At 42.8% G+C, this 25,719-nt stretch overlaps 1 protein-coding gene across 3 annotated transcripts; it reads left to right on the top strand.

Annotated features, from left to right (window-relative positions):
• Positions 1-593: 593 nt before the first annotated feature.
• On the top strand, positions 594-23,723 carry MLKL (mixed lineage kinase domain like pseudokinase). 3 transcript variants are annotated; one of them, XM_078868609.1, is made up of 12 exons: positions 594-943; positions 7,343-7,819; positions 9,501-9,593; positions 10,548-10,701; positions 11,279-11,314; positions 12,108-12,217; positions 13,580-13,709; positions 14,826-14,907; positions 18,335-18,480; positions 19,025-19,074; positions 20,113-20,250; positions 21,940-23,721. In XM_078868609.1, exons 1-12 carry the CDS (start codon positions 931-933, stop codon positions 21,984-21,986), a joined length of 1,476 nt encoding a protein of 491 aa, XP_078724735.1. In that variant the 5' UTR covers positions 594-930; the 3' UTR covers positions 21,987-23,721. The 3 variants fall into 3 exon arrangements, with proteins under 3 accessions (XP_078724735.1, XP_078724734.1, XP_078724736.1); XM_078868608.1 differs by lacking the exon at positions 594-943 and adding an exon at positions 3,368-3,434 and having other exon boundaries at positions 21,940-23,723; XM_078868610.1 differs by lacking the exons at positions 594-943; positions 11,279-11,314 and adding an exon at positions 3,373-3,434 and having other exon boundaries at positions 21,940-23,720.
• The last annotated feature ends 1,996 nt before the right edge of the window (positions 23,724-25,719 follow it).

The raw sequence follows: 25,719 nt of genomic DNA, 5'->3' as shown, positions 1-25,719 counted from the left end.
TTAAATTTTTTCTGTTTTCTTTCCTGGATTTTCTGTTTGCACTTAGTCACATAGTTACTTTAAGATGTTTTTTTGTTTCTTGCGGTTGCACCCGATTCAAGAGCCGAATGGCTCACAGGGCTATACCAAATACATGAAACTGAAAATGAAACTGTTTGAGAATTGTGACGTCACATCAAAATGCGCAACTTTAAATAAATATCGACAACACGTTCTTACTTAATTAAGTAAAGGTTGTAATACATGTTTTCTCCTACAACATCAGAGTGCAGCGCCACATTTACTACGCACTACAATGACAATAGTTTAAAGCGATTTGAAGCATGTTTTATTTTTTGGGGGGAGGGGGGGGGCAGAGCTTTGTGACGTCATATTTGAGAGAGAGGAGGGGGGTCTGACTTTTTGTGACGCCGCGTGACGAAAGGGGGGGGGGGTCAAAAATCGTCCAAAATCGCGTGACGTCATTTATGGACGGCCCCTTAGTGCCTGTAGAAGGAGGGGGCGGGAGGAGAAGTGGGAGGAGGAGGAGTGTGAGTGGTGAATGGTTGCGCAGGAAGGAGACAGTCAGATGGGAGGAGTTTGCAAGGCTGTTAATTTCCTTATAAGAACGAGGGTCTTTCACCGGGTTCTGGAAGAACCCACTGGGCGTCTAGGGGTTGCGTGAACGTACAGTTTTCAGTGTTTTCTTTGGTTTTCTTTGTTTCCGCTGAGAAGTTGATACAAACCTTTAAATCGGAACGTGCAGCAGCACTTGCCCGGCAACCTTGCGTGGCCTATACGGGACACAGTTGTCTGTGTTTGTTCCATACGGCAGAAGATCGATTAAAGAACTGCTCTTGTCGAGTTTGGACTTGGCGTTCAACATCACCAGCATCTCATTCACCACCACCCACCCCAAGCGTTCATTTCATCATCAGCAGCATTGTTACAATGGATGCTTTCGGTGAGTAACACTTGTGCAAGAGACACATCGAGCCGCTTGCTCGGCTACATTTGCGGATACTGCGGTGCTTTAAACGCGACGAAGACGACTGATTCGTGGTGATGTTGGAAGTCTGCGTGGTGCACTGTAGAGGCGGCGTTGCTGTTTGCGCAACGCCTCGAAGTCTCGTCCACGGAGGGGGGGAAATCGCCAAACTCGCCGTCTTTTCTTTCCCCGTCCTCCTCCCACCCTCCCTATTTTTTTTTCTTATATTTTAATAATCAAAAGACAAAAGCAGGCGAGAATTTTGTGGAACTTTATCGCCATCTGGGTTACGCGAATTACGCGCGTTGTGGTAGCCGTGTTCACGCACGTGGGCGTCGCAGGTTAAAGACGGAGGGGGGAATGCGGCGAATGTGTTCGAAATGTTAAGCTACTAGCAATGTTGATATTTGTGGATAACATACCTGTTAACCCCTTACCTTCTTACAGACCAATTCGGATCTTATTGGTCACCACGTGCCCCTATAAATCTCAACATTCATCCCACAAAGTCCCATCACAAGAGAGAAACACAAACACATACACTCACCACTAGTACACTCACCACTGACATTCACCACTACATACCGGTCAACCCCTTATCAGTGCCCCATCTTATTACAGACCAATTCAGATATTATTGGTCACCACGTGTCCTTTATAAATCCCAATGTTCATCCAACAAAAGTCCCATCACAAGGGAGAAACACAAACACATAGACATTCACCACTACATACCTGTCAACCCCTTATCAGTGCCCCCATCTTATTACAGACCAATTCAGATATTATTGGTCACCACGTGCCCCTATAAATCTCAACATTCATCCCACAAAGTCCCATCACAAGGGAGAAACACAAACAAATAGACACAAACAAGAACGTGTTTGCCCGTATTGAAACGGCTGCACACCGTATGGACCTCAGAACTCGATTTCCCGGTACAAGAATACGGGTAAATTTCGATTTAAAGCTTTCGTGACTGCAGGGATTCATATTCTTGGTTCTTTCGGTAAAGTCACGTAGAAGGGAAATAATAAAAGTATAAAAAATAAAACAATAACATCACGACCTTTCGATTGCAACACAAGCAATCATCATCAGTAGGTGTGAAAAACACAGCAAGACAATTTTATTTGAAAAAAGTGGCTGTGGTTTTCACAACTGGTGATGATTGCGTGTGTTGCAATCGAAACGTCGTGAGAATTTTATTGTTTTATTTTTGTTTTGTTATTATTTCCCTTCTACGTGACTTTACCGAAAGAACCAAGAATATGAATACGGGTAAACCTCATGGTGATATCAATGTACATTGCACGTAGTTTTTGTCCTCGGCTTGTTAATGTGTCCCATATGGAACACCCGGCGTGGTAAGATAAAAACCTAGTTTAGTTTCATTTGTATATATATGAAGTAATTTGTTTACTTTTCATATACTTTGTGTTTGTGTGCATTCCTATCGTGTTTTTGTATTGTAACGTTCTGACCCTGTGCCGCTACTGGACATCTGTGAAAAAAATAGCTTTATAGCTAATCGGATTCATCGAGTGTAAATTAACACATTGTCCTGCGGAGGGAGCTGGTAGGAACGTTGGGTTGCTCGGCCAATGGCCAGGGTCAACGGCGGCGTGGTGTATTCCGCAAATATGCCCGACTGTGAGGGCGGGCACAAGCCGGCGTGAGTAGGTTAAACGTTGAGTTTTATAAGGGCACCACGGGGTGACCAGCCCCTCCCCACCCCCCACCCAGCCCCACCCCTCCCCACCCCCCACCCAGCCCCACCCCTCCCCACCCCCCACCCAGCCCCCCCCCCTCCCCACCCAGCCCCTCCCCACCCTCCCCACCCAGCTATACGGGGGATATTTGTCTTTGGTCAGCTTGCAGTTTGTATTGAAAGTGTAAAGTCTAGATTTGTGTGTGGTTATGACGGTAACCGTGTCAATCAACTGCCAAGATTGTGTGAAAGTGTAAGGGTCACACAAGGATAGCACCGCATATCACTATGCAGTACACTGACATTAACTCTTATGGCCATGTCCAGCCCTGTTGTCAAGCCAGTGCAGGATGAGGGTCTCCCCCACTCCGTGTTGGTCGTGAAGAGGTTGTTTCAGCATAGCTTGCCACGCTGGACTGTGCAGAGAATGTTCAACATTTGAAATGTGGGATTGGTGCACTGGCATTAATCAGCACGCACGGCACTGTTTTGAGCTTGTGATGATATGGTACGTGTGAATGGGTAGACACAGCACGAATGTTGCTGCATCAGAATGTTTATCTGAATATTTAGACTGGAGAAATCCGATGAGCTTATGAAGGTTTTTCACAGATGTGCAGTATGGGCGGGTCAGATGCGTCATACTGCCATCGTGGTCATACACTTGTTCTGTTTCAATGACAAGACATGCAGTCGAGTATTCGTAACACACGATATGTTGCTGGATGCACAGCATATCCTGGCCTGCAGTAGAAGGTACATACTTGATTGGTACTGTATTTGGTGGTGATGCTGCTACTGCTGCGTTAGCACTGGCATTCAAGTACAAATCATACAAACTTAATACATTCGTTAATAACATTCTGGGGCTTTACAGTAAAATATTTAAAATATCATAGCTCACATTTTGGGCGATGCCCCCTTGCTATAAATAAGGGTCATTGTCAAACACGTTGCAGTATAACGTTGCTTTAATGATTTAACTGTAGCTTGCAATGTATTCCACACCCTCTTATTCTACTGGGTTTACGCTAATGTCGCCAGAAACACAGCACACTATTGTGTTGCGTTTGAGTGCATAATAAAACATGCACGTACATACGTAATACATACACTGCGCTATACAGAGCTTTGCACATAAGTCCTGGAAAATAATACAGCGTTTCTGCTATGGTTATTGCACAATCGAGGTTTTTTTTAGTTAGATTGCGTAAATATAAATGTATCGTTAAACCCACCATCACCCGACACAGCTAATTTGTCAAGCTTGTCACGTAAACTAAACATGCCAATTAGTTTATAGTTCAGAAAACCAGCGTGTTGGAGAGTAAAACCCACAACATTTACAATTCGATTACGACGTTTCGCCGATAATTACTACCAGCATCATCAGGCGACAGCCAGAGTTGTGGCGAAATTCTCCTGTTTCGGTCTTAAATAATCTTAAATAATAATCTAACCCAAAAAAAGCCTCTTGTGGATAATATTGGTCACGAAAGCCTACGTGTTAAATGCGTCTCTTGCGCTTCACGTTTAATACGTCAGTTGGTATGATCACAATGTGCTAACAATTCACAAATCATGGGCCACACAAGTGGTGGACAATAACGGTTGAGAAGAACTGCCCTACGTGAGTTTTGCACAGCCCTCTCTGCCTGTGCATAGTTGACCAGACATTCATAACCGTAATGAACATGAATGAATGTCTGATGAGATATTCACTATTTAAATAGCATAATTGATTGACACCATTGGGACCTCCTTTGCTAGTAGCAAAATATGATAATTGTTTTTTTACCCTTTTATCTGGCAACAAAACTGGCTCTAAGGAAAGCTGTCTCGGGTGTGGACCAATCAATTTCAAGGACAGTGCATACATTATCAGAGTTGTTTTTTGTTTGCATTTCGACTGCAGGTATTGTGGTCAATGCAAACATGACTCCTTGTAAAAAAAAGGTGTCAGTTTTGTTGCCAGATAAAAGGGTAAAAAAACAATTATCATAATTGATTGATTCATATTATGAATGTTAAACGTGTTATGAATGCTATCCATGTTGTGAACGTTATTTTATAAATGTTATTTTAGCGATGCATGACTGTTTTTGAGCCCTGCGGATTATGTAACCTATATGTGAATAATCATGAGTGATGATAACACTGGCTTTTGCCGTCTGGCATACAGCTGTGTAACTTGAATGGTGTTTTTCTTAACCATCCAAACTCTTGCACTCAACTGTCAAGCTAATATCTTTAGGGGCCATCTGCAGTTTGTTTTATGTTGGCTGTGCAGGGGGGAAAAATGCTATTTCAAAAGAAAAACATTTGAAAAGCGTTATTTGCAGGAAAAGGGTGAACAATGTATGTATGTTGAACTTCTTTTGCACCATATGTAGCCATCCGTGCTAATCGTAGGTGTGGGAGAAGGACAACAACAATGCATGAAGATAACTCAAGCGAGATTTTAGATAATGTCCGATTGCTAAACAGATGGTAAATGCCTGCTCAAGCGTCGCTAGGCGTTTTGCACAAAGATTACTTTGGCCATGCGTCAGAGGTCGCAAACGGGTTTTGATTCCTTACCCATACCCGGCCGCACCAGGGTCGCAAACGGGTACCCGTACCCTACCCGTACCCGGCAGGGTACAGGTAGGGTACGGGTATCGGGTACCTGATTGCGACCTCTGGGATGAAGCCATGTTGCAGGCGCGGGTGGGTTGATTCTAGGAACTTGAATTGTGAGAAGAGACAAGACGTTGAGTGACAAACAGTTACTCACCAGTGACTCACGGCCTACCCGTACCCGGCCGCACCAGGGTCACAAACAGGTACCCGTACCCGTACCCGGCTGGGTACGGGTAGCCGGGTATTGGGTAGGATACAGGTATCGGGTACCCGGTTGCGACCTCTGCCATGCGTGCAGGAAATTAGCAGAGATTATGGCATTTTCTATGTGTGGAAATATTGTAGGATTCAATTCCATACATCCGTTTGACCTACAGTGGTATCCAATGCCCTTTTCATAACTTATTATGATAACTCAACAGACTGATTTGTTAAAATCGGAGATTATTGTTATAAGCTTTAACGACCAATATTTTGGTTTATAATGAGTTTATTTGGGGTTAGATCGTGTAGGTATGCCATTTTTTAACTATAATCCTCCATAACCCAACAGAGCGAATCAATATCGCATGGACAAATAATACATGTAATTTGGCTAACACCTGCTGATACTGCATGGAATCTCCAGTGAAACGTCCAAAATGTTCCTTCCTTTTCAACATATTTTCGGATTTGATAATAAACCAAATCAGTTGGCATATTTACACAAACTATTATTAAACTATTTTTGTTTACCAGCTAAGGCCATACTGAGCTATACAGCTATTTTTCATAAGCGACCTGGCCACAAATAGCTCAACTAAGTGGTCTATCATACGGAAAATTATAGCGGCATACCTGTCAACCCATAGAGTTTACCCGTATTCTTGTAACAGGTAAATTGAGTTTTCAGGTCCATACGGCGTACGACCGCTTCAATACGAGCAACATGTGTGTGTCTATTCGTTTGTGTCTCCCTTGTGATGCAACTTTGTGGGATGGACGTTGAGATTTATAAGGGCATGGGTGACCAATAAGGTCTGAATTGGTCTGTAATAAGGTAGGGCACTGCTGATAAGGGGTTGACAGGTATGTAGCAGCCAAAATATTTTGAACGCATGTTTCTAATTGGGGAGGGAAAAACCGGAGGACCCGGAGAAAAATCCACGCGGTCACGGGGAGAACGTCCACATTTGCCCGTGATGTGCCAACTTGACTTGATTGTCTGTGTCGGGTAGTGTACGGATTATAATAATTTAAACAATGCCATTGTACACCACAGTGATTTAACCCAAAATAAACTCCGCATTAACCGAATCGGAGGCTGTTAAAGATACTCATGTTGACATAAAATGCCTGGCTTCGTCATGCAGGACACTTGCATCCTCTTTCGGTATGGCTCATGCACTTGTTTGCTTAGAGGAAAACAAGTTGAAACACACACTAATGAGGAAGCGTGTGGGTTTCCGTTCAAGTCTTGAAGTTTGGAGAAACGCCGAATAACATTACAAGTGGTCTATTTGCTCAAAGTGAAAAGCAAACACTAACCCTTTCCCTAATTTATGATAGGTATTTTTTTTCTGAAAGTGAAAAGCCAACACTAACCCTGTCCCTAATTTATGATAGGCATTTTTTTCTGAATTTTTGCTAAGAATGAATGCTAGAACTGGCTTATCGGACACAATTACTGTTGGCTTTCAAATAGGAAGCATATTTACACACACTCAATCCCAGTGAATTGTTTTTTTATATATACGCATTAAAACATGCATTTACATCCACGTAGAACAATAGAAGGATTATATCAAATGAGCATTTGTACAGCACTGTACAGTGCTTATAAATTCTGGTAAATATTCAGCACACGTGCTTATTGTAATATTTAGTTTTTTTCGTGTAAAATATGGAAGCCTTAATAATTTGACGAGTAAGTTTTTAAGCAAAGTGCATAACATTAAAATGCTGCCCTTACTGGTGTATCCACTCGTGCTGTTGCGCTATAAAGTACTTGTGTGTATTCATGCACGCCTGTGTAATTGTGTTTGCGCTTGTTTCTCCTGCAGAAATTGTATCAAAGGTCTTCTCGGTAGCAGAGGAGCTGTACAAAACATTCCAGCAAGTAAAGTCCAACAGATACCAATGTCAGAGGTTGGTGGACAGGGTGAAGATGGTCATAGACTACCTCCAAAGGAAGGAGCAGGCGGCCTCGTCTGAGGGTGCCTCCGGCAAATCCAAACACCCTGACAAGATGCCCTGCAGGGCCCGTAGCAATGCTTTCGTACAGCTCATCGAGGTCATCGTGCAGATCAAGGAATACATCGAGAAGTATGAGAATTACGGGGCCATTAAGAAATTCATGAAGAGTAGCGATGCCCAGGAGAACTTCGAACTCTTCCACGAGCGACTCAACGACATCATTCCCATGATCACCCTGCAGGATATCAACACGCTGGACAAGACGCAAACCTACATATGCCCGCAGAATATCATGGACGCCACGAAGGACTTCCGTGAGGACCTCACACGGCTTATACTGAACGGTAGGTTTCAAATTATGAATTAATCTCTGTATACCATATGCTTTATATTCCTACGTGAGGCTTGGATCAGGACCACACAAGGATCTAAACTAGAACTTAAATTTTGACTCCATCGCACAAGTTTAGTTCAAATATAATGTTCAGAGTATTTTCTTTGTCAAGTATAAATTGAATAGCAAGGATATGGAAAGTGCAATTTGGTCATGTATTTTAATAGGGCATTATTTTACAAAATAGGAAGTTTTACGGCATACCTATTTGAGCGATTTGGATCCACATGCAAACATGTTTTTGTGACAATTCTTTATCACCTACCTTCCCTTACTTAGGATGCCGTTGCTATCAATCCTGTGCGACTGCACTTTAATCCTAAGTTATCTTCCATGTAACTTTGCTCCATCTCCACTTTGCCTGGCCTCTTATGCGTTTTTCCGTCCATGCCATTCCAATATTATATTAAAATTTCAAACCCTTGGGTATAACCTTTCAAAGTAAAGATGCAACCATGCAATTGCTTGTTCACACCGCTGCTGGTGGAAGGGCCTCCATGATAGGGACCTCTAGAAAAATCCTCTAGAGCAGGCGTCAGCAACCTGTGGCTTCAGAGCCGCAAGGAAATCTGCTATTTCAAATAACCAGTGGAGTGTGGTGGTCCGCGAAATATTTTGGAGGCTAAAAAGGTGTCCGCACAATCTAAGGTTTTTGGGAACCGCTTTATCTGGGAGGGTATTTTTGCCCCCCCACTTCTATGCTGGCCAGGTGTCTTTAATGAGGTGGGAGTTACCCACACTTTACCGCCACCACACGTGACCTGTAAATCAACTATCCTGTGCTTTTCCCATTTGAAGGCTCTTGCATATCGTTTTTACACTGCCATGCTGGAGTTAGACATTGAACTGGTCTTACCTGGACTGCTATTTCAAGCGTGGGGTAGCCATTACACCATGGCAACTTGAGCTATAAAATAACCAAAGGGAACTGAATTCTGTATGTGTGCCTTGAGCAGCAGAATATGCATTGCTTTCATGGCAGTATAAGTTATTGGTGCCCCTGTTTTAATACACGTCAGTCTTAAGGACAGCATTTTGTTTTTGCACTTTTTCAATTGACTAATATTGAATGAAGTGTCTACTTGTGGCATTACATAAATGTCCACCTATGTAGAAACGCTTTGAACTACTAAAGTAAGCATTGCATTTTTATGTGAAAGGGAAGGTCAGAACTTGATTACCTATGAGGACCTTCACAAAGCACTCATCCATACCAAAGCACTCAACCCACTGCTTCCCTCCTCTAAGAAGAAGTATGCCAACTATGAAACATTACTCATTGGTTTACCCCACCACGCACCTGCTAGCCAACTTCCAGTCTTATGAAACTATTTTACAGCTGTTCAGTGCCGGATTAAGCGAGTGCGGGGCCTTGTAGCATATGTTAAAAAGGGGCCTTAAATACAAAAAAGCACTTAAATATCAAAACGCAAATTTTGAACTTGCATAGTAAAGTAATTGGGTTAATTTTAAGATCTATAGGCTGAAATATCTGCAGAATACAAATAATAAACAACCTAATGCAATGCTCATTTGTTTTACTTCATGTCGTGCATTATATGTTGTTGGTTTACAGTACAGTATTTCCCGCCATTGATTTGTCTCTTCTGTCCTTGGTTTCGCTATTTCAGCTGTGCTCACAGAGACGGGCAGAGCCAGCGAATCCCAGCAGGAAGAAATGAAAAAAACAATCAGCACCATCTTAAACATTGCCAAGGATCTCGGTGAGGATGCTACATACAGCTGAGCTACAACAGAAGGGTCCATAACAGTCGGGTCAAAGTGCCTTTTTGTTCAAAGGAGCAATTGGCCGTTAATCAAGTTTGTGGTTGGTAATGAGGAATTGATTTCGATGCCTTTTTTTATAGAGACCACATTTGATTTCAAATCACCATCTTATTTTCTTCTGCACAGTATTGTCAAGCGATGACTCCTTAGCTTACAAGGGAAAGTCTTAAAATAACAAAGTGTATTTTCCCTATTATTTAAGTGGAGTCTCTATAAACGGGATCACCTTGTATTTTCCAGTTTCACACGTAGGCTTTCGCGACCAATTTCATCCATAAGAGGTTTTTTGGGTTAGATCGCGTAAATATATAAATGTGTCGTTAAAACCCAACACCCCCCCGACAGCCAACTAGTAAGGGTTGGCTGTGGCGGGTTTTAACGACACATTTATATATTTACACGATCTAACCCAAAAAACCTCTCATGGTTGTATTTTCCAGTAGGCCACAATAAAATGAACGTGTTCTGGCATGCCGTGTATCATCAAAGTCTTCCCATTTTACGAGTCGAGCACTCTGACCATGGAACCACACGATTGGGTGGAATAAGTAAAGAAAATTAGAGGGTTTTGTTAAATCCACTGCTGGATCAAGGCCTCCCAAGGGGGTGCTTGACCGTACTCTGCCACACTGCTTGGTGCGGATTGGCCGTGGCCAAGAAACTCATCTCGCTTGGTCATCGTGTAGTGCGCCACCACTCCACCCGCCATTGGATGTGATTTCATGTGTGGTGTATATTGCATTGTGGTATGTGGCGTGTTGTGTGTATTACGTGGGAGTGTGCATTGTGTCTACGTACGCGAAACACGACTAATACAGGAAAAGCAGGAAAAGTCCATTTGATAACCTTCATGTTTTTACACTCCCTGACTTTATTTATTGTTAACACAGGGAAGTCTAGACACCCTGTGGAAGAGCTCCGGGAGATAAAGCTGGATGAGATTGTGAACCGGAAAAAAGACATTACCACCATCAAGTACTCCATGTACAAGGGCGAGTTTTGCCAGTTCCCCGTTTGGATCAAGCATTTTAAATCTGACATGAGGTGAGTGCGCTCATTTGGGGATGGGCTGGACTTATGAGTGCATAAGAGACGCATGTGGGTAGAGTTTGTCGATTCGCACAATTCCCAGCTTGGCATCGCAATTCGATTTTTAGAATGAAATACATTTTCCTAACAGGATAACAGAACCAGTGGAATTGTGGGGTGTGGAGGAGGGGGGGTCGGATAGAGCCTAGCGTGGCATTCAGGCCTAGTGGAATTGCCATTGCAAGATATGGTAGATGCGTAAGTATTACATTTCAATGACGATTCCACTAGGTCGGCTAAGCCCCACCCACCATCCCATCTTGCCTTGATGCCACGGCAGAATAATGGTGGGATAAACTCAAATTGTGACAGCAAATCATGAACAAATTGTTTGTTTATTACGTTTTTGAAGCAGCTGGTCCAGGATTGGGCAAAACGTAGCCCACTTTTCACCCTGGTAACTGGAGGGCACAGACCAAGTGTTTCTGACATAATATTCAAAGTAACAATAACATAAATATATATAAACACCCAGGTCTGTCATTCTGTGATTCTGTAATTGTGTGATTAACGCGGCACGGATTGGTTGAAGTGCGTCATGTGACCACAAGCAAGCAGCCAACCAGAGGTGTGCCCCTCACAAACATGTACGCTCCTGATCATGGGCGGTGACATCAGCTCTCTTTCACAACACCTCAGCCACGTTCGTGTGTAATGACGTCATGCTTCCAACCTTGCCGTGAATTTTTTTCGAAATTTTCTAAAATATCTACAACTTTTTACACAAGTTCTTTTTTTTATCATTTCTTTTATATCGCAAGTGCCAAATCATGGGTTTAAAGCTTTCGTGACTGCAGGGATTTAACTTCTTGGTTCTTTCGGTAAAGTCGCGTAGAAGGGAAATAATACAAATAAAACATAATAAAATACAATTCTCACAACGTTTCGGCCACAACGCAAGCAGCCATCCTCAGGTGAAGAACAGGTCTGTATTTTATTCAGTTTTATTATTATTTTATTATTTCCCTTCTACGTGACTTTACCGAAAGAACCAAGAAGAAGGCACTTGGGCTTTGACAGATGCATGCCGGGAGAGTGACTGGAGAACATTGCTGCACTACAGTCTTAATAAGCCTGTGTCCATGCATGGCTATGGACAGCTGTGGCAATTGGTGTCTTCACTTGACCTGGGTCTCTTTAAGGTTTACTCGGCCTAAAACTATCACCGAGCAGAGATGTGTTCTTTCCGCCCCCAACCCTGCCACTGCGTCCTGTACCGTGCATTGCCTTGGTGGGCCTTGGTAGGCCTTAAGCACTTAAGTAAGCATTGCACGACACACAGGGAGACAGTTTTACTCACAGGCTTGTGCTGACATCACTGACATGGAGGATCTGTTTTTTTATTTTTTATTTGTGAGCAGTGCATATGCAGCGGGGTCCAAGAATGTCATGTTGGATGAAGCTAAGAAGATGCGGGAACTTGACTCTGAGAATATTATCAGGCTCTATGGGATTATCGTGGACCCTTCGGGTAAGTTTGCGTACGTGCAAGCCAGAGTGACGTTTTTTAGAAAGACGGCGTGTTTATGGAGTTTTATACAGCGTTGAATGATGTTTGCGAGCAGAGTGCACCGTGTCAACACGTCTAAATATTTCATGTGAATACGCTTACTTGTGTAAGGGTGCTGCAAATGTTCAAGAGCAGATACGATTGATATTGCTCCACCATTATTCGTAATGGCTTTTAGTTGATTGCCGACCACTAAAAATGCATTTGTTTTTAACAATCATGTACGCAACCATGCTGATTGTTTTCATTAGAGAAACAATTATGTTATTGCTTGATATTGGGCATTTCGCATGGTCACGTGTCTGTTGTACATTTTAGTGAACCACATAGATATACTTAACTGGGTCTAGGCCTCTGGTCAATTTACTTGGTGCGGATTCAATGATTCAATATGAACCAGCAGTGGGGGGGAGACCAAGGTGGCCAGTTATATTGGGCTGACTCCCTTGTATAGCGACCTAAATATACGCACACTAAGACCCACTTTGGAATTCTCTCACATTGTCTATTTTCCTAAGTTCTTAGAACTTTTTCTCAATTCAATATAATAACTGTTGTTTATTACACCTTCAGGAGTGCTGTATGTTGCTGGCCATTTGGCATTTTGGCCATTTCAGAGCCTCTGCTTGGCAACCGTGATAATAAAAAACAACGTATGTGTATGTCTGGCCAGCATGGAAGAGTAGGCCAAATACCCTCTAGGGCAGCTCTCTCGATCCTCCCCTAATGGTGGCACCTTCCGCCGGTCAGCGGATTGAGCAAGCAGTTCGCTGGGCTGCATTTGTTTACATATGTATGCTTGGTGTGTATCTTCTTGGTTTTTTCGGTAAAGTCACGTAGAAGGGAAGTAATAAAATAATAAAAATAAAACATAATAAAATAATTCTCACGACGTTTTTGGTTCACAACGCAAGCAGCCGTCTTCAGGTGAAGAATGAGACACTGCCAAGCTAGGAGCTTATACAGTATATAAGCTGAGTTGGGGGTGTAAGAAGAGCGCCTTAACAAAAGAATGTGCATATCAAGAGGAATTTAGTATATTCTTTTGTTAAGGCGCTCTTCTTACACCCCCAACTCAGCTTATATATAAGCTCCTAGCTTGGCAGTGTCTCATTCTTCACCTGAAGACGGCTGCTTGCGTTGTAGCCGAAACGTCGTGAGAATTATTTTATTATGTTTTATTTGTATTATTTTATTACTTCCCTTCTACGTGACTTTACCGAAAAAACCAAGAAGATGAATCCCTGCAGTCACGAAAGCTTTAAATCGAAACTTGGTGTGTATCTCGGTATCTCTTCCTCCGCATGCGTTGCCTGGCTGCAGCGAGTTTCTTTGCTATCGTGATGGAGTACTGCAGTCGTGGCACCCTCCGTGAGCTGCTGCAGTCTGAGGAGCCACTCAGCTGGCGCAGCAAGGTTCACATGGCCATGGAGGGGGCACGTGCCCTCTGCCGGTGCGTGCTGGCCATCTCCCGGGGGTCCCCTCTACCCTTTCCCCATCTTGCACCTTTAGGGGCCCACCTGTTTGGCGCATGGACATGTAATCGCGGATGCGTGGAACAGATGGGAGGAATTTAGCTGGCTTGGATGGATTAAGAATTATGATTTTTCTGCTTAGATTTTTCAAAATGTAAATGTCAATTTGAAAATATGCAGTGATATATGGCAGCCTGGTGGCAATTATGGAAATTAATTGGATGGACTCCACATGACTCTTACGTGACATATTCGCTTATAGTAGAAATTAAGTAATAATTTGGTACTCTTTGTCAATTCACTGCTGGATGTTATAGGCCTTAGTCATGGGGGTTGTTTGACCATATATTCCGACGTTGGCCAACGCTTGTTCAGATATCACCTGCTACTTTTAACACGTAGGCTTTCGCGACCATTGCTTAACGTTCATAATATATATTTATTTGGTCAATGACAATGTGTCGTACACTCTCCTGCACATCACACGGCTGAATAAGTTAAGTTGTCACGTACAACAAATGTCAGTTTTGTATTGCTTCAGCACAGCAGTGTGCTGAAGTGCAATCCACATGCATTTAACAATTATTTACGATGATTCACTGCTAATTGCATCCAGCATCATCAGGCGGTTTCCAGAGTTCAACTCCTGCAGGCTGTGTTGGTGCAGGAATGTCTCCGACACACGTAGGCATTGTACTCAAGCGATTTGATACAAAGATAGTCAATTATGAATCATCACTCGCTACTAATGTTAGGTCACTAATTTATCTGAATAAATCTCTCCGATAACCACTTGCGGTGGAAACATTCAGTGCGGGGAGGGGGTGGGGGATGTTAGACAGCTGGAGGTGTAGACACGCGCAAAGTGTCATAGCCGTTGTGGGCTCATTTCTAATTAATGTGGGTCCTTGAGAATTTTAACCGTGACACGGGAACACAGTGGTCCACTCTCGAAAATGAAATTGCACCTTTTTATTTTCAGCATCCGATCCTCTTCGGATGTTGCACACTGTGTCATGAGTCAGAGTCACGGGGCCGTGTGGTGCGGCAATTTTGATTGAACGTTCATGCTCTTGCCTGCTATCTCTTTGCAGAATGCACAGCATGAAGAGCCCAGTGTGCTACCGCAACGTGTGCACGGATAAGTTCCTGGTCAACGAGCACTACACCATCAAGGTGCCGGAGCCTCAGGGGTCGGGGTTACTTTGTGATGTTTGCAAATATAAAATGACCGTGAAATGAAAAAATGAATGATAAATTATGATAAAAAAATACAATAATCTAAAATTACATTCGTGTAATGAAGCTGGACCAGCATTATTGGTCAAAACTACATGCAGCCTCAGGGGTTTACTCAACAGCAATATACAGACTCAGAATATGTATTTATACTGGAGGAATCTGATGAACTATAAAGCTCTTTTCCACAGATGTCCATTGTACTGCCATTGTTGTTATTGATACAACAGAGTTGCGATTCGATTGCAGAAACGTTTTGCCATTAGAGAAAGTTAATGTGCAGGTGCTAGGTTGTTTATTTACATTAGAGAATGTTCATGTGCAGGTGCCAGGTGGTTTATTTACATTAGAGAATGTTCATGTGCAGGTGCCAGGTGGTTTATTTACATTAGAGAAGGTTCATGTGCAGGTGCCAGGTGGTTTATTTACATTAGAGAAGGTTCATGTGAAGGTGCCAGGTGGTTTATTTACATTAGAGAATGTTCATGTGCAGGTGCCAGGTGGTTTATTTACATTAGAGAAGGTTCATGTGCAGGTGCCAGGTGGTTTATTTACATTAGAGAAAGTTCATGTGCAGGTGCCAGGTGGTTTATTTACATTAGAGAAAGTTCATGTGCAGGTGCCAGGTGGTTTATTTCCATTAGTGTTCATGTGCAGGTACCAGGTGGTTTATTTACATTAGAGAATGTTCATGTGCAGGTGCCAGGTGGTTTATTTACATTAGAGAAAGTTCATGTGCAGGTGCCAGGTGGTTTATTTACATTAGAGAATATTCTTAGGTTTTTTCGGTAAAGTCACGTAAGTAAAACATCAAAATTAATGAAAATAAAATAAAAACAAAAACAAAAATCACGACGTTTCGGAGGCAACACAAGTCTCCGTCATCAGGTGGGACCGTCACAGCCGAATTAGCTGCATCAAGTGAGGCAATGATTCAAGAAGTAATCCCTTATAAGCAAGTTGAAGGGGGGAGGAGAGGGGGGGGGAGCTCATCAGAATGTGGTAGCCAATGAATGGAACGTATCGGGAGGGGGGGGGGGCGGGGCTCAAAGACAGCACGGGGCGCCAAGCACAACGCATCGGGAGGGGGGGGGAGCGGGGCCAAAACAATGGACGACGGCTTGGACGCGGTTGCCGCTGCACACGCCAACACAATGGACAGAGACGGGGGAGGGGAGGTCTGATACACATGATAGACAAAAGAACGAAAATGCCCATGCCTACACCAATGCCGGCTGAACAATGAAGAGAGCACTGCCAAAAAACATCGGGCCCTCAGGATGAACGGATACTCTGACCGTACTATCCGCCAAGCTGTCTCTCCCACCACACAGAAACAGCCACTTGAAACTCCGACCAAAACCATCACGTTACCATACATAGCAGGCGTGACCAAAAAGATCTCCAAAATTCTAAACAAACATAAGATCCAAGTCCGATTCAGTACAGTGCATAAAATCCGTGATCTGATTCCATCTGTGAAGGATGTCGTTCCTGACTTACAGTATCCTGGAGTCTACAAATTGAGTTGCATTTGTGGTGATTGCTACATTGGAGAAACGAAACGTCATGTTTCTGATCGTGTCCGCGAGCACAAGTCAGATCTGAAACACGGCAGAACTGATTCTTCTGCCGTTGCCGATCATTGCTACAACTCGGTGGGCTCTCATGAAATTGTCTTTTCAAAGACCAAGGTTCTCTGCAAACCTCCCGGCTACCATCAAAGGTTTGTACACGAAGCCATACAAATATACAAACACAGACATAATTTCAACCATGATGATGGGTACAAACTTAGTAATCATTGGAAAGATGTTATCAACCACGCAAAAAAGACTTGATTACACTTTTTTGGACCATCTTATCTGACAGGCACTATTTTACTTTACTTTACCGAGTGTTAACATCCCCAGTTGTTTTTTGGCTGTGCTCTCTTCATTGTTCAGCCGGCATTGGTGTAGGCATGGGCATTTTCGTTCTTTTGTCTATCATGTGTATCAGACCTCCCCTCCCCCCTCTCTGTCCATTGTGTTGGCGTGTGCAGCGGCAACCCCGTCCAAGCCGTCGTCCATTGTTTTGGCCCCGCTCCCCCCCTCCTCCCGATGCGTTGTGCTTGGCGCCCCGTGCTGTCTTTGAGCCCCGCCCCCCTCCCTCCCGATACGTTCCATTCATTGGCTACCACATTCTGATGAGCTCCCCCCCCCTCTCCTCCCCCCTTCAACTTGCTTATAAGGGATTACTTCTTGAATCATTGCCTCACTTGATGCAGCTAATTCGGCTGTGACGGTCCCACCTGATGACGGAGACTTGTGTTGCCTCCGAAACGTCGTGGTTTTTGTTTTTATTTTATTTTATTTTCATTAATTTTGATGTTTTACTTACGTGACTTTACCGAAAAAACCTAAGAATATGATTCCTTGCAGTCAGGAAAGCTTCAAATCTGGAATACATTAGAGAATGTTCATGTGCAGGTGCCAGGTGGTTTATTTACATTAGAGAATGTTCATGTGCAGGTGCCAAGTGGTTTATTTACATTAGAGAATGTTCATGTGCAGGTGCCAGGTGGTTTATTTGCATTAGAGAAAGTTCATGTGCAGGTGTCAGGTGGTTTATTTACATTAGAGAATGTTCATGTGCAGGTGCCAGGTGGTTTATTTACATTAGAGGATGTTCATGTGCAGGTGCCAGGTGGTTTATTTACATTAGAGGATGTTCATGTGCAGGTGCCAGGTGGTTTATTTACATTAGAGAATGTTCATGTGCAGGTGCTAGGTGGTTTATTTACATTAGAGAATGTTCATGTGCAGGTGCCAGGTGGTTTATTTACATTAGAGAATGTTCATGTGCAGGTGCTAGGTGGTTTATTTACATCGAAGGATTGTTTGTGGCAGCTTGGGGAAGCCTTAATCCAGCAGCGGATTGACCATGGCTGGTGTTGATGATAATGGGAGAATGTAAAAGCTATTGGTTGCAGAGTTTACATGAGAAATTTACATACAATTTACGTACATTTAAAATAATTATGCTTATACTTAGAATTCTATGTAAGATGAGCATAAGTATTAATTTTAATCAATAAGTTGATGCATCGTTGCATGCCTAACAGCTTCGCAGCTGGATACTGATACTAGAGCAAAGGTGTGCATGATTGTGGCCAGGCATTTGAGACCGCAGTGCCCCGTCTTCATTTGTAACTGCTTAGTGGGGTCTATTGTGGTTAAGTTGGCTTGAGACGGTCACAGAGTCTGAATCTCCGTGGAAAAATTAATACAGCGGTGGATGTATGTACACTTGTACGTGTTCCTAATGCCTGCTTCCTCGGTCCTGTTCCATGTTCTATATTTCATCGTGCTGTCTTGAGCAGCTCTCCGATCTTGGCTTTGCCAGGACCTGCACGTCCATCTGCCGCAGCAGCACGAACCGGAACTCTTCGGAGTCGATGGCATTCATCGCTCCTGAGAGACAGAGGGACCTCAACTACAAACCCATTCCCAGCTGCGACATCTACAGGTGCCACCCGGTTGCTGATGCAGCTGCTTTTCTTTGCTGGACAAACACTTGGTTTTTGTAACTGTCATCATGAGCCTTGATCAATCCACTGCTGGATAAAGGTTTCCCCAAGCAGCCACTTTTTCTTACTGAAAAGGGCTGAATATGACTTTAAGATGCCTTTGGTGGGCCACATTAACACACAGCTTAGCATTGTCCAATAGTTACGTGAAACTAGATAAACGAGGGCTTGCCTTCACTCCATTAATGCGATGCCTGCCTATTGCTTTTCTCGAACTCGACGATTTCACGTCGCAGTTCCGAAGACATCAAACGGCTAAGATGCTTATGAAAATAGAAAATATTCTTTGTGGGCCGATTAGAATGACTGGGCCCTCACTTGGCCCATGAGCCATAGGTTCCCCCCACCCATGATGTAAATAAATGTATTTTATAGGGTGCAAGTTTTAGCTAGTTGTTGGATAACAGGATAGTTAGTCTTTCATGAACAGAAGATGGTTGTATCCGTAATCTGATGGCTTTTGTTGGGGTGTTGTCTCTGCAGCTATGGTGTTGTGATGTGGGAAATTGCTGCACGCAAGATTCCTTTCGAAGGTGATATTTCTGAGAAGATCCACGGCCGTCGTTATCTTGAACATCTCTGCACAACACCTGCTTCTACATTCCCCTCGTACAACCACCACCAAACGACACATGCCACCATCGCCAACATCCACAGTATCACAATCGACACACAACCAACACAACTTCACCATCTGTACCGCAATTATCGTCACTTAACAATCACAACCCTAACTGCCACCACATTGCATGGAACGCCCTAGACACATCCACACCTCCCACTTGCAATCATTTGGTGCTATGTCCGTGCTGATATGGTATTTTGCAAATCATGGTGTATATTTAGTACCCATGTATTTTGGTGCCAGTAAAGCATCCAAGATATTCGTGGGAAATGTTTAGGGCTGCACCACTGGCACTTTCTAGCATGCAGCAGCTGAGGGAATACATATAGCAGTATTTATGGATGCTGAGCATATTTTATAAACTTAGTAGATAAATGCAAATTAATACCTAAGCAACTGTTTTCCAGCTTTCATCTTGAAGTTTATGATTGTGTCATTGAGCCCTAACTCTCTTACCATATATATCTCAACTCTGCGTGGTCTCATGCCTCCATCTATGCAACGTGTATTTGCATCTGCCATTTTCTTACCCCAGCTACCGTTCAAATCTTAATTCAAGTCTTCATCACGTTCCAACTCTACTACTGCCACTCTCTCTTATGCGGCTTCCCTAATTCCCCTATCTACAATATCCAGATGACCCGAAATGCTTCTGTGAAACTCTTCACATGCACCCTGAATGAGACCACTTCATCCCAATACTCAGATCCCTCCACTGTCTTCCAATTCAATCATTGATCAACCTCAAGATCGCACTCCGTGTCATCGAAACCGTCCATGGACTCGCTCTTTCCCTACCTCTCCCCTCATTTCATTCTGCTGCCCTTCACGCCCCACTGCTCTACAGAGCATGCTGAAATGAGACTGCATCTGGATGCTACATAAACCTTACATTGTAATTGTTAACATCGATGCTGATGGTGACGGTTGAAATTGTTCACGGCAGGCAAAGACATGAAGGCAATTCGTAACATGGTGATGAAGGGCGAGAGTGAGCCACTGCCGGAGGACTGCCCCGAGGCCTTGAAAACTCTGATCGACCAAGCGCGCGAGTGTGATTTTCCTTTGAGGCCAGGCGCCGCAGGTAACCCTTGATGCCATGGGGCATGCCCGACCTAATCTAACAATAATGCACCACATTTTGCATAATCCTGCTCCGAAAGCTGTACTGTGTGCAGGGTAAAAAAAACACTATGTAATATGTACATTCAGTATACACTTAAATACTGCTTTGTACATTTTTCACAAAATGATCATTTACAGCTCTTTGTCAATTCACTGCTAAATGAAGGCCTTCCGTGCCATTTTGCTCATCAGGGTATTTTTTTATGATTCTCCACACTGGTCAGTCCAAGGTAGTGGAAGGGTGGGGAGGGCAGGCCCAGTGCTGATATGCTGATATCAGCTTGCCACCAAAGTTGGCCGTGACCAGGAACAAAACTCAGGATGCTGGGTTGATAGTGCAGGCCATTAACAACCTCATCACTACTCCATCCTCAATGTGAAAAATATAATTGACAAAAATAACCAGTGAATCATGTGCCTCTTTCGATTGCGAATTGCACGTTGTATAAAAAAAATAATATAGACGTCAGTTTAAGACGTAGGCTTTAGCGACCAATATCATCCATAAGAGGTTTTTGGGTTAGATCGCGTAAATATATAAATGTGTCGTTACAACCCGCCACCAATATAGACGTGTAAAATTTATCTGAGTTACAGTCTTGATGTATTTGCCTGCGTGCATCCACAGGCATGTTGCAACATTACAAGATTAATCATTCAACTCTTTTCCAAAACAAGAAAACAAGTATTGTCTTCCTATTGTCAACAGTACGGTGTGATCTAGGGACAGTACAGCTCCCCGTGGCCATGGTTACTAATTAACGTGACTGGAACAGACAGGCTCACGTTAGGCTAATGTGGGACCTAAGTGGTCTAATAATGATTGATGCGACAGGCATTGACAGGGTGGCATGAGGAGAAGCACGGGACCTAAACGGTCGTATATTGTAATTAGGACAGACAGACAGGACCAGGTGCGGGGAGAGAGAGTTAGGGAAGAGGGGCGTGGCCGGGTCGTGAGGGGGATAAAAGCCGGCGTGGAACAGGGCTCTGGGCTGCTGTTGTGGGGGAAGCAAGGAGCTGTCGTTGCCGTCGTCATCTTGTAGCGGATTGTCTTCATCGTCCTGGAACGGGCACCTTGTAGTCTTGGAAGGCTAGAGTTGTATTGTCTCTGTGGCTACGCGTCCGCTCCTGTGTAGTTAGCCAACTACACAGGGAGCGTCGCGTAGAGTCACATAAGTTACCCAAGTGTATATAGCCACTCGCGGTTACTCGTTAAGTTATAAGTGAGTCGGTGGACTTCATTTATAATAAATATACATATAACCGAACAAGAAGGTGTTTCTGAGAGCTACATTGCACTATTATTCACAAAGGGTCTGTTGTAATTCGTACAAAGGGTTGCCTGCAACTTGGTATCCTTCAAAGCAATTTTTTATACCGCACCACAATACAATCGGAGCTGAATATATAGGCACAACTCTTGTATAAACAAGACATGCTTACATAAGACTTGGAGGGAGGGGAAGGCAAAGCGCAACTGCTAATAATATCACACTTGACTTTCTCTGGGGCATGCTGAGATCAATCAACTAGAATCTACTTTATGACTGTTGTGAATATTGGGGGAGATTGCACTGAACCTATGAACCTGCCAATCGTGTAACTATCTATGCTATTCTTGTATGTACACGTATGCTTATTTCAGAGCTGGTGAGAAAACTTCTTCATCTTCACGAGGACCTGGACCTTTGAAGATGTCAAGAGCAATAAATTCGCTGTGGACATACACTGATGCACACAAGAATAATTATGCATTTACACACAAAAACTATCCCATACACTCATATCAAGGTGGCATTTCCACCTATACAAATGTCCAGGTATGCAAATCACCTGACCATAATGTATGCACTAAATAAACGCAATGTATTATTCTACAGGTCCAAAGCCAAATTTGGAATTGTTGAATTATGTTTGTACAGCCATAAAACATGACTGTGCCAGTGTGTAATGGTTTAATAAGTTTAGCCTTTGTGCAAAAGATCATTTCTCAATGAGTTAAAAACATAACATTTTTCCTATTTTTTTCAAAATCTCGTGACTGTTGATTGTAATTACTCATTGATTTTATTGTAGTGTAGTGGGATCCTGTAAACTTGTTTCTATCAAAAACTATGCTAAACAAAGCATGTTGGTGGTATTGATACTAAACAAAATAAATGTGGCAACCAGAGAAACCAGTACTTCCCATTGAGGTACCAATAGGTGAACATGTCTCGTGGGTTTTCGGGCTTACTGCATGTTTTAGCACGGTTAGCTATGTACGGTGCAAAAGAAGGTCTACATACAAACATGTTTGGCCCGATGTTTGGTTGCTAGAAGCTCTTAGTATGTGAAACGAAAGTGTCCATACAAGCGCAAAAAGCCTACGCAATATGTGAAGTGTCAGATCACATGCTGGATGAGAGCTTCCCCACGTTGTGTGGATTGTTCGATCCGACTTGAGCCGCACCAACCATCCGCCCAGGTTGAAGGTGCAGAGCGTAGTTGTGGGCGTGTAGAATCATCGTACAATATATATTGCTGCACTCCCTCGTGCTAACAACGATGAACTGTGAATGGCAGTTCCATCGGGTTAATGCCACTTCGCTTCCAAGATCTAACAAGAATAAATCGGTGGCCATTCGAGGTTATTTTGACACACTCATAAGCTTAACAAAAATACAACACTTAAGTGAATCAGAGTGCGTTCTCTGGCGTTACAAATTGGTGTTCAAGAGTTTGTATTTGCAGCATTTTTATGTCTTTACTGCATGATAACAATTGTTTCAGCTGGGTGCATGTTTAAAATCATTTTATGCCATAAAATATTCGAGATTTTACAAAAGTCTTTTGAATGTGTTTTTACCGCGTGGATTTGTATCGTGGGCTGGTTTAAAATGTACTGTTTATACAGCTGTACTGTAATTCGTCGATATAAAATGCAACGGGCTCATGATTTTGGAATGAGGACATTACAAAGATCGACATTCATCTAATGCAAACATTTTCATTCTCACGGCTCTCGGTCTTCGCGGCACACCGAACAAGAAAATGTAAAATGAAAAAGACTACTGTCGAAGCATAACGATTAAATGGCTATGACTTAAAATACTGCAATTAAATAACTAGTGCAGGTTTTAAAAGTGTTCTGCAATTTAAAAAAAGGAATTAGAAAACCAAGACTACCTGAATCCATAAGAGGCACGATGGAATACCCACAACTCTCAAGCCACCAGGAAAACAAGATCATGAATCGAAACATCATTCCAAGAAAATGTTTATTATAAATACCTTAATCTGTATGTCTCAAAAACCTCTTAGGGTACTTCCCGACAAGGTAGAAAGCTGAAATATGGTACATATGTAGCTTTTAGGACATAACAGGAAAAATCTGGAAACGAGATTTTTTTTATTTTAAGGCCCCCAAATCTCTATTTTAGGCGCCCCATAAACATTGCGGGTTTCTTTGTTTGATGAGAGCATTAAACAGATAATAAAATTAAAGCGAGAACCATTATATCTGTTATTGTTTGAGATTTTCGATTCAAGCGGTTTTGAATGAAAAAATTACGCATTTTATGATCAAATCTGAATAATTTGAAAACGGCAAAAGATAGGAGCTTTCCCTCAGAGTATTACGTTCATAAATGTTTGTTATTTCAAAAAAAAACTACGGAATCTTTAAATTAAGCGGTTTCCGATGGGTACGTCTTTAAATATACCAAGTCAACTATTTTTGTGTTTTTTTTTTGCGGAAAAATACACGTTTGGAGTAGTCAGTGTCTGATTGTAAATACAAATAGTTTAAAAAATAGTAGGTTTTATGAACTAGTGAAACAATACTCTTTGGTTCTTTCGGTAAAGCCACGTAGGTATAAAATAAAATAATTTTACGTGAAACAATAATATGCTTTAGTACATTTACACGTACCAGACTGCGCACCACCTACCTATCCATCTATTAAACACTTATACCTACCTGATATCTGCGTATCCACCGAACTACCCCACTTATCGATCAGTCTGTCCACCCACTCACCTGCCTGCCTATACAAAGATCCCCCACAGCCTGAACAGACTCACAGTGCTGTTCGCTAGCTCCTGACGCCTACCTATGAACCCACATTCCTACCAACCCTTTCATATGCATACTGAGCTATTCACTCAGCCGTCAGGGTCTCTTGGTAAATCCAGACTTTCCTGATTCCTCACCGTGATGAAACAAATACACGCAATGTAAATTTACCTCCCTAGCACATACATGTCAACCCATCATCAGTGCCTTCCCTTATTATAGACCTTATTGGTCAGCCCGTGCCCTTATAAATGTCAACGTTAATCCTACAAAATACCATCATAAGAGAGAAATACCAGAGGTGTGGACTCGAGTCATGTGACTTGGACTCGAGTCAGACTCGAGTCATGAATTTGATGACTTGCGACTCGACTTGGACTTGCATAACAATGACTTTGTCCCACCTATGAGATGTGGACTCGAGTCATGTGACTTGGACTCGAGTCAGACTCGAGTCATGAATTTGATGACTTGCGACTCGACTTGGACTTGCATAACAATGACTTTGTCCCACCTCTGAGAAATACTAACATTTTACAATTACCACAACTCCACTCACCATTAGTACACTCACCACTACTACACTTACCACTACATACCTGTCAACCCATCATCAGTGCCCTTCCTTCTAACAAACAATTCACACTTTATTGGGCAGCCCGTGCCCTTATAAACATCAACGTCCATCCTACAAAGTGCCATCACAAGGGAGAAACACAAACAGATATAAAAAAAAACATTCTAGATTTGAAGTTTTCGTGACTGCCAAAAATAGGTTTAATGAACTAGTGAAACAATACACTTTGTTTTTTTTCGTAAAGTCACGTAGGTAAAAATAAAAGAATTTTTTTTTAACTAAATTATTGTTATTTCGCTGTTTATCCCCACCTGAGGACGGACGCTTGTGTTGTGCCCGAAACGTCGTGATCTAATTTAGTTGTTTTCATTTTTATTTTATTTTCACCTCCGTGACTTTACCAAAAAAAAACAAAGAGTATTAAAAATAACACATATTTTTGCCCGTATTGAAACACCTGTACACCGTATCGACCTGAACACTCCTTGTTACAATAATACGACATTAACCGCGTGGGTTGACAGCTATTGCTTGCTGCACGCACGCACGCACAGTACCCAGACTATGTCGGGTCTAACGACTCATTTATATATTTACGCGATCTAACCCAACAAACACTAACCACATTCCTGCAGAGGGAGCTGGTAGGAACGTTGGGTTGCTCGGTCAATGGCCAGGGTCAACGGCGCGTGGTGTATTCCGCAAATATGCCCGACTGTGAGGGCGGGCACAAGCCGGCGTGAGTAGGTTAAACGTTGAGTTTTATAAGAGCACCACGGGGTGACCAGCCC

This window comes from Lampetra fluviatilis, chromosome 26, assembly GCF_964198595.1.
Source record: "Lampetra fluviatilis chromosome 26, kcLamFluv1.1, whole genome shotgun sequence".
Lineage (NCBI taxonomy): Eukaryota > Metazoa > Chordata > Hyperoartia > Petromyzontiformes > Petromyzontidae > Lampetra > Lampetra fluviatilis.
The sequence above is the reverse complement of the archived record's forward strand: the minus strand, read 5'-3'. Positions and strand labels throughout refer to the sequence as shown.

Bases quoted from the DNA above. Each gene is read 5' to 3' on its own strand.
- MLKL (XM_078868608.1), top strand. From the start codon at position 3,404: ATGCACAGCATATCCTGGCCTGCAGTAGAAG. The intron at 10,702-11,278 runs GTGAGTGCGCTC...GATTGGTTGAAG, and splicing joins CATTTTAAATCTGACATGAG to TGCGTCATGTGACCACAAGC. The intron at 19,075-20,112 runs GTGATATTTCTG...TGTTCACGGCAG, and splicing joins ACGCAAGATTCCTTTCGAAG to GCAAAGACATGAAGGCAATT.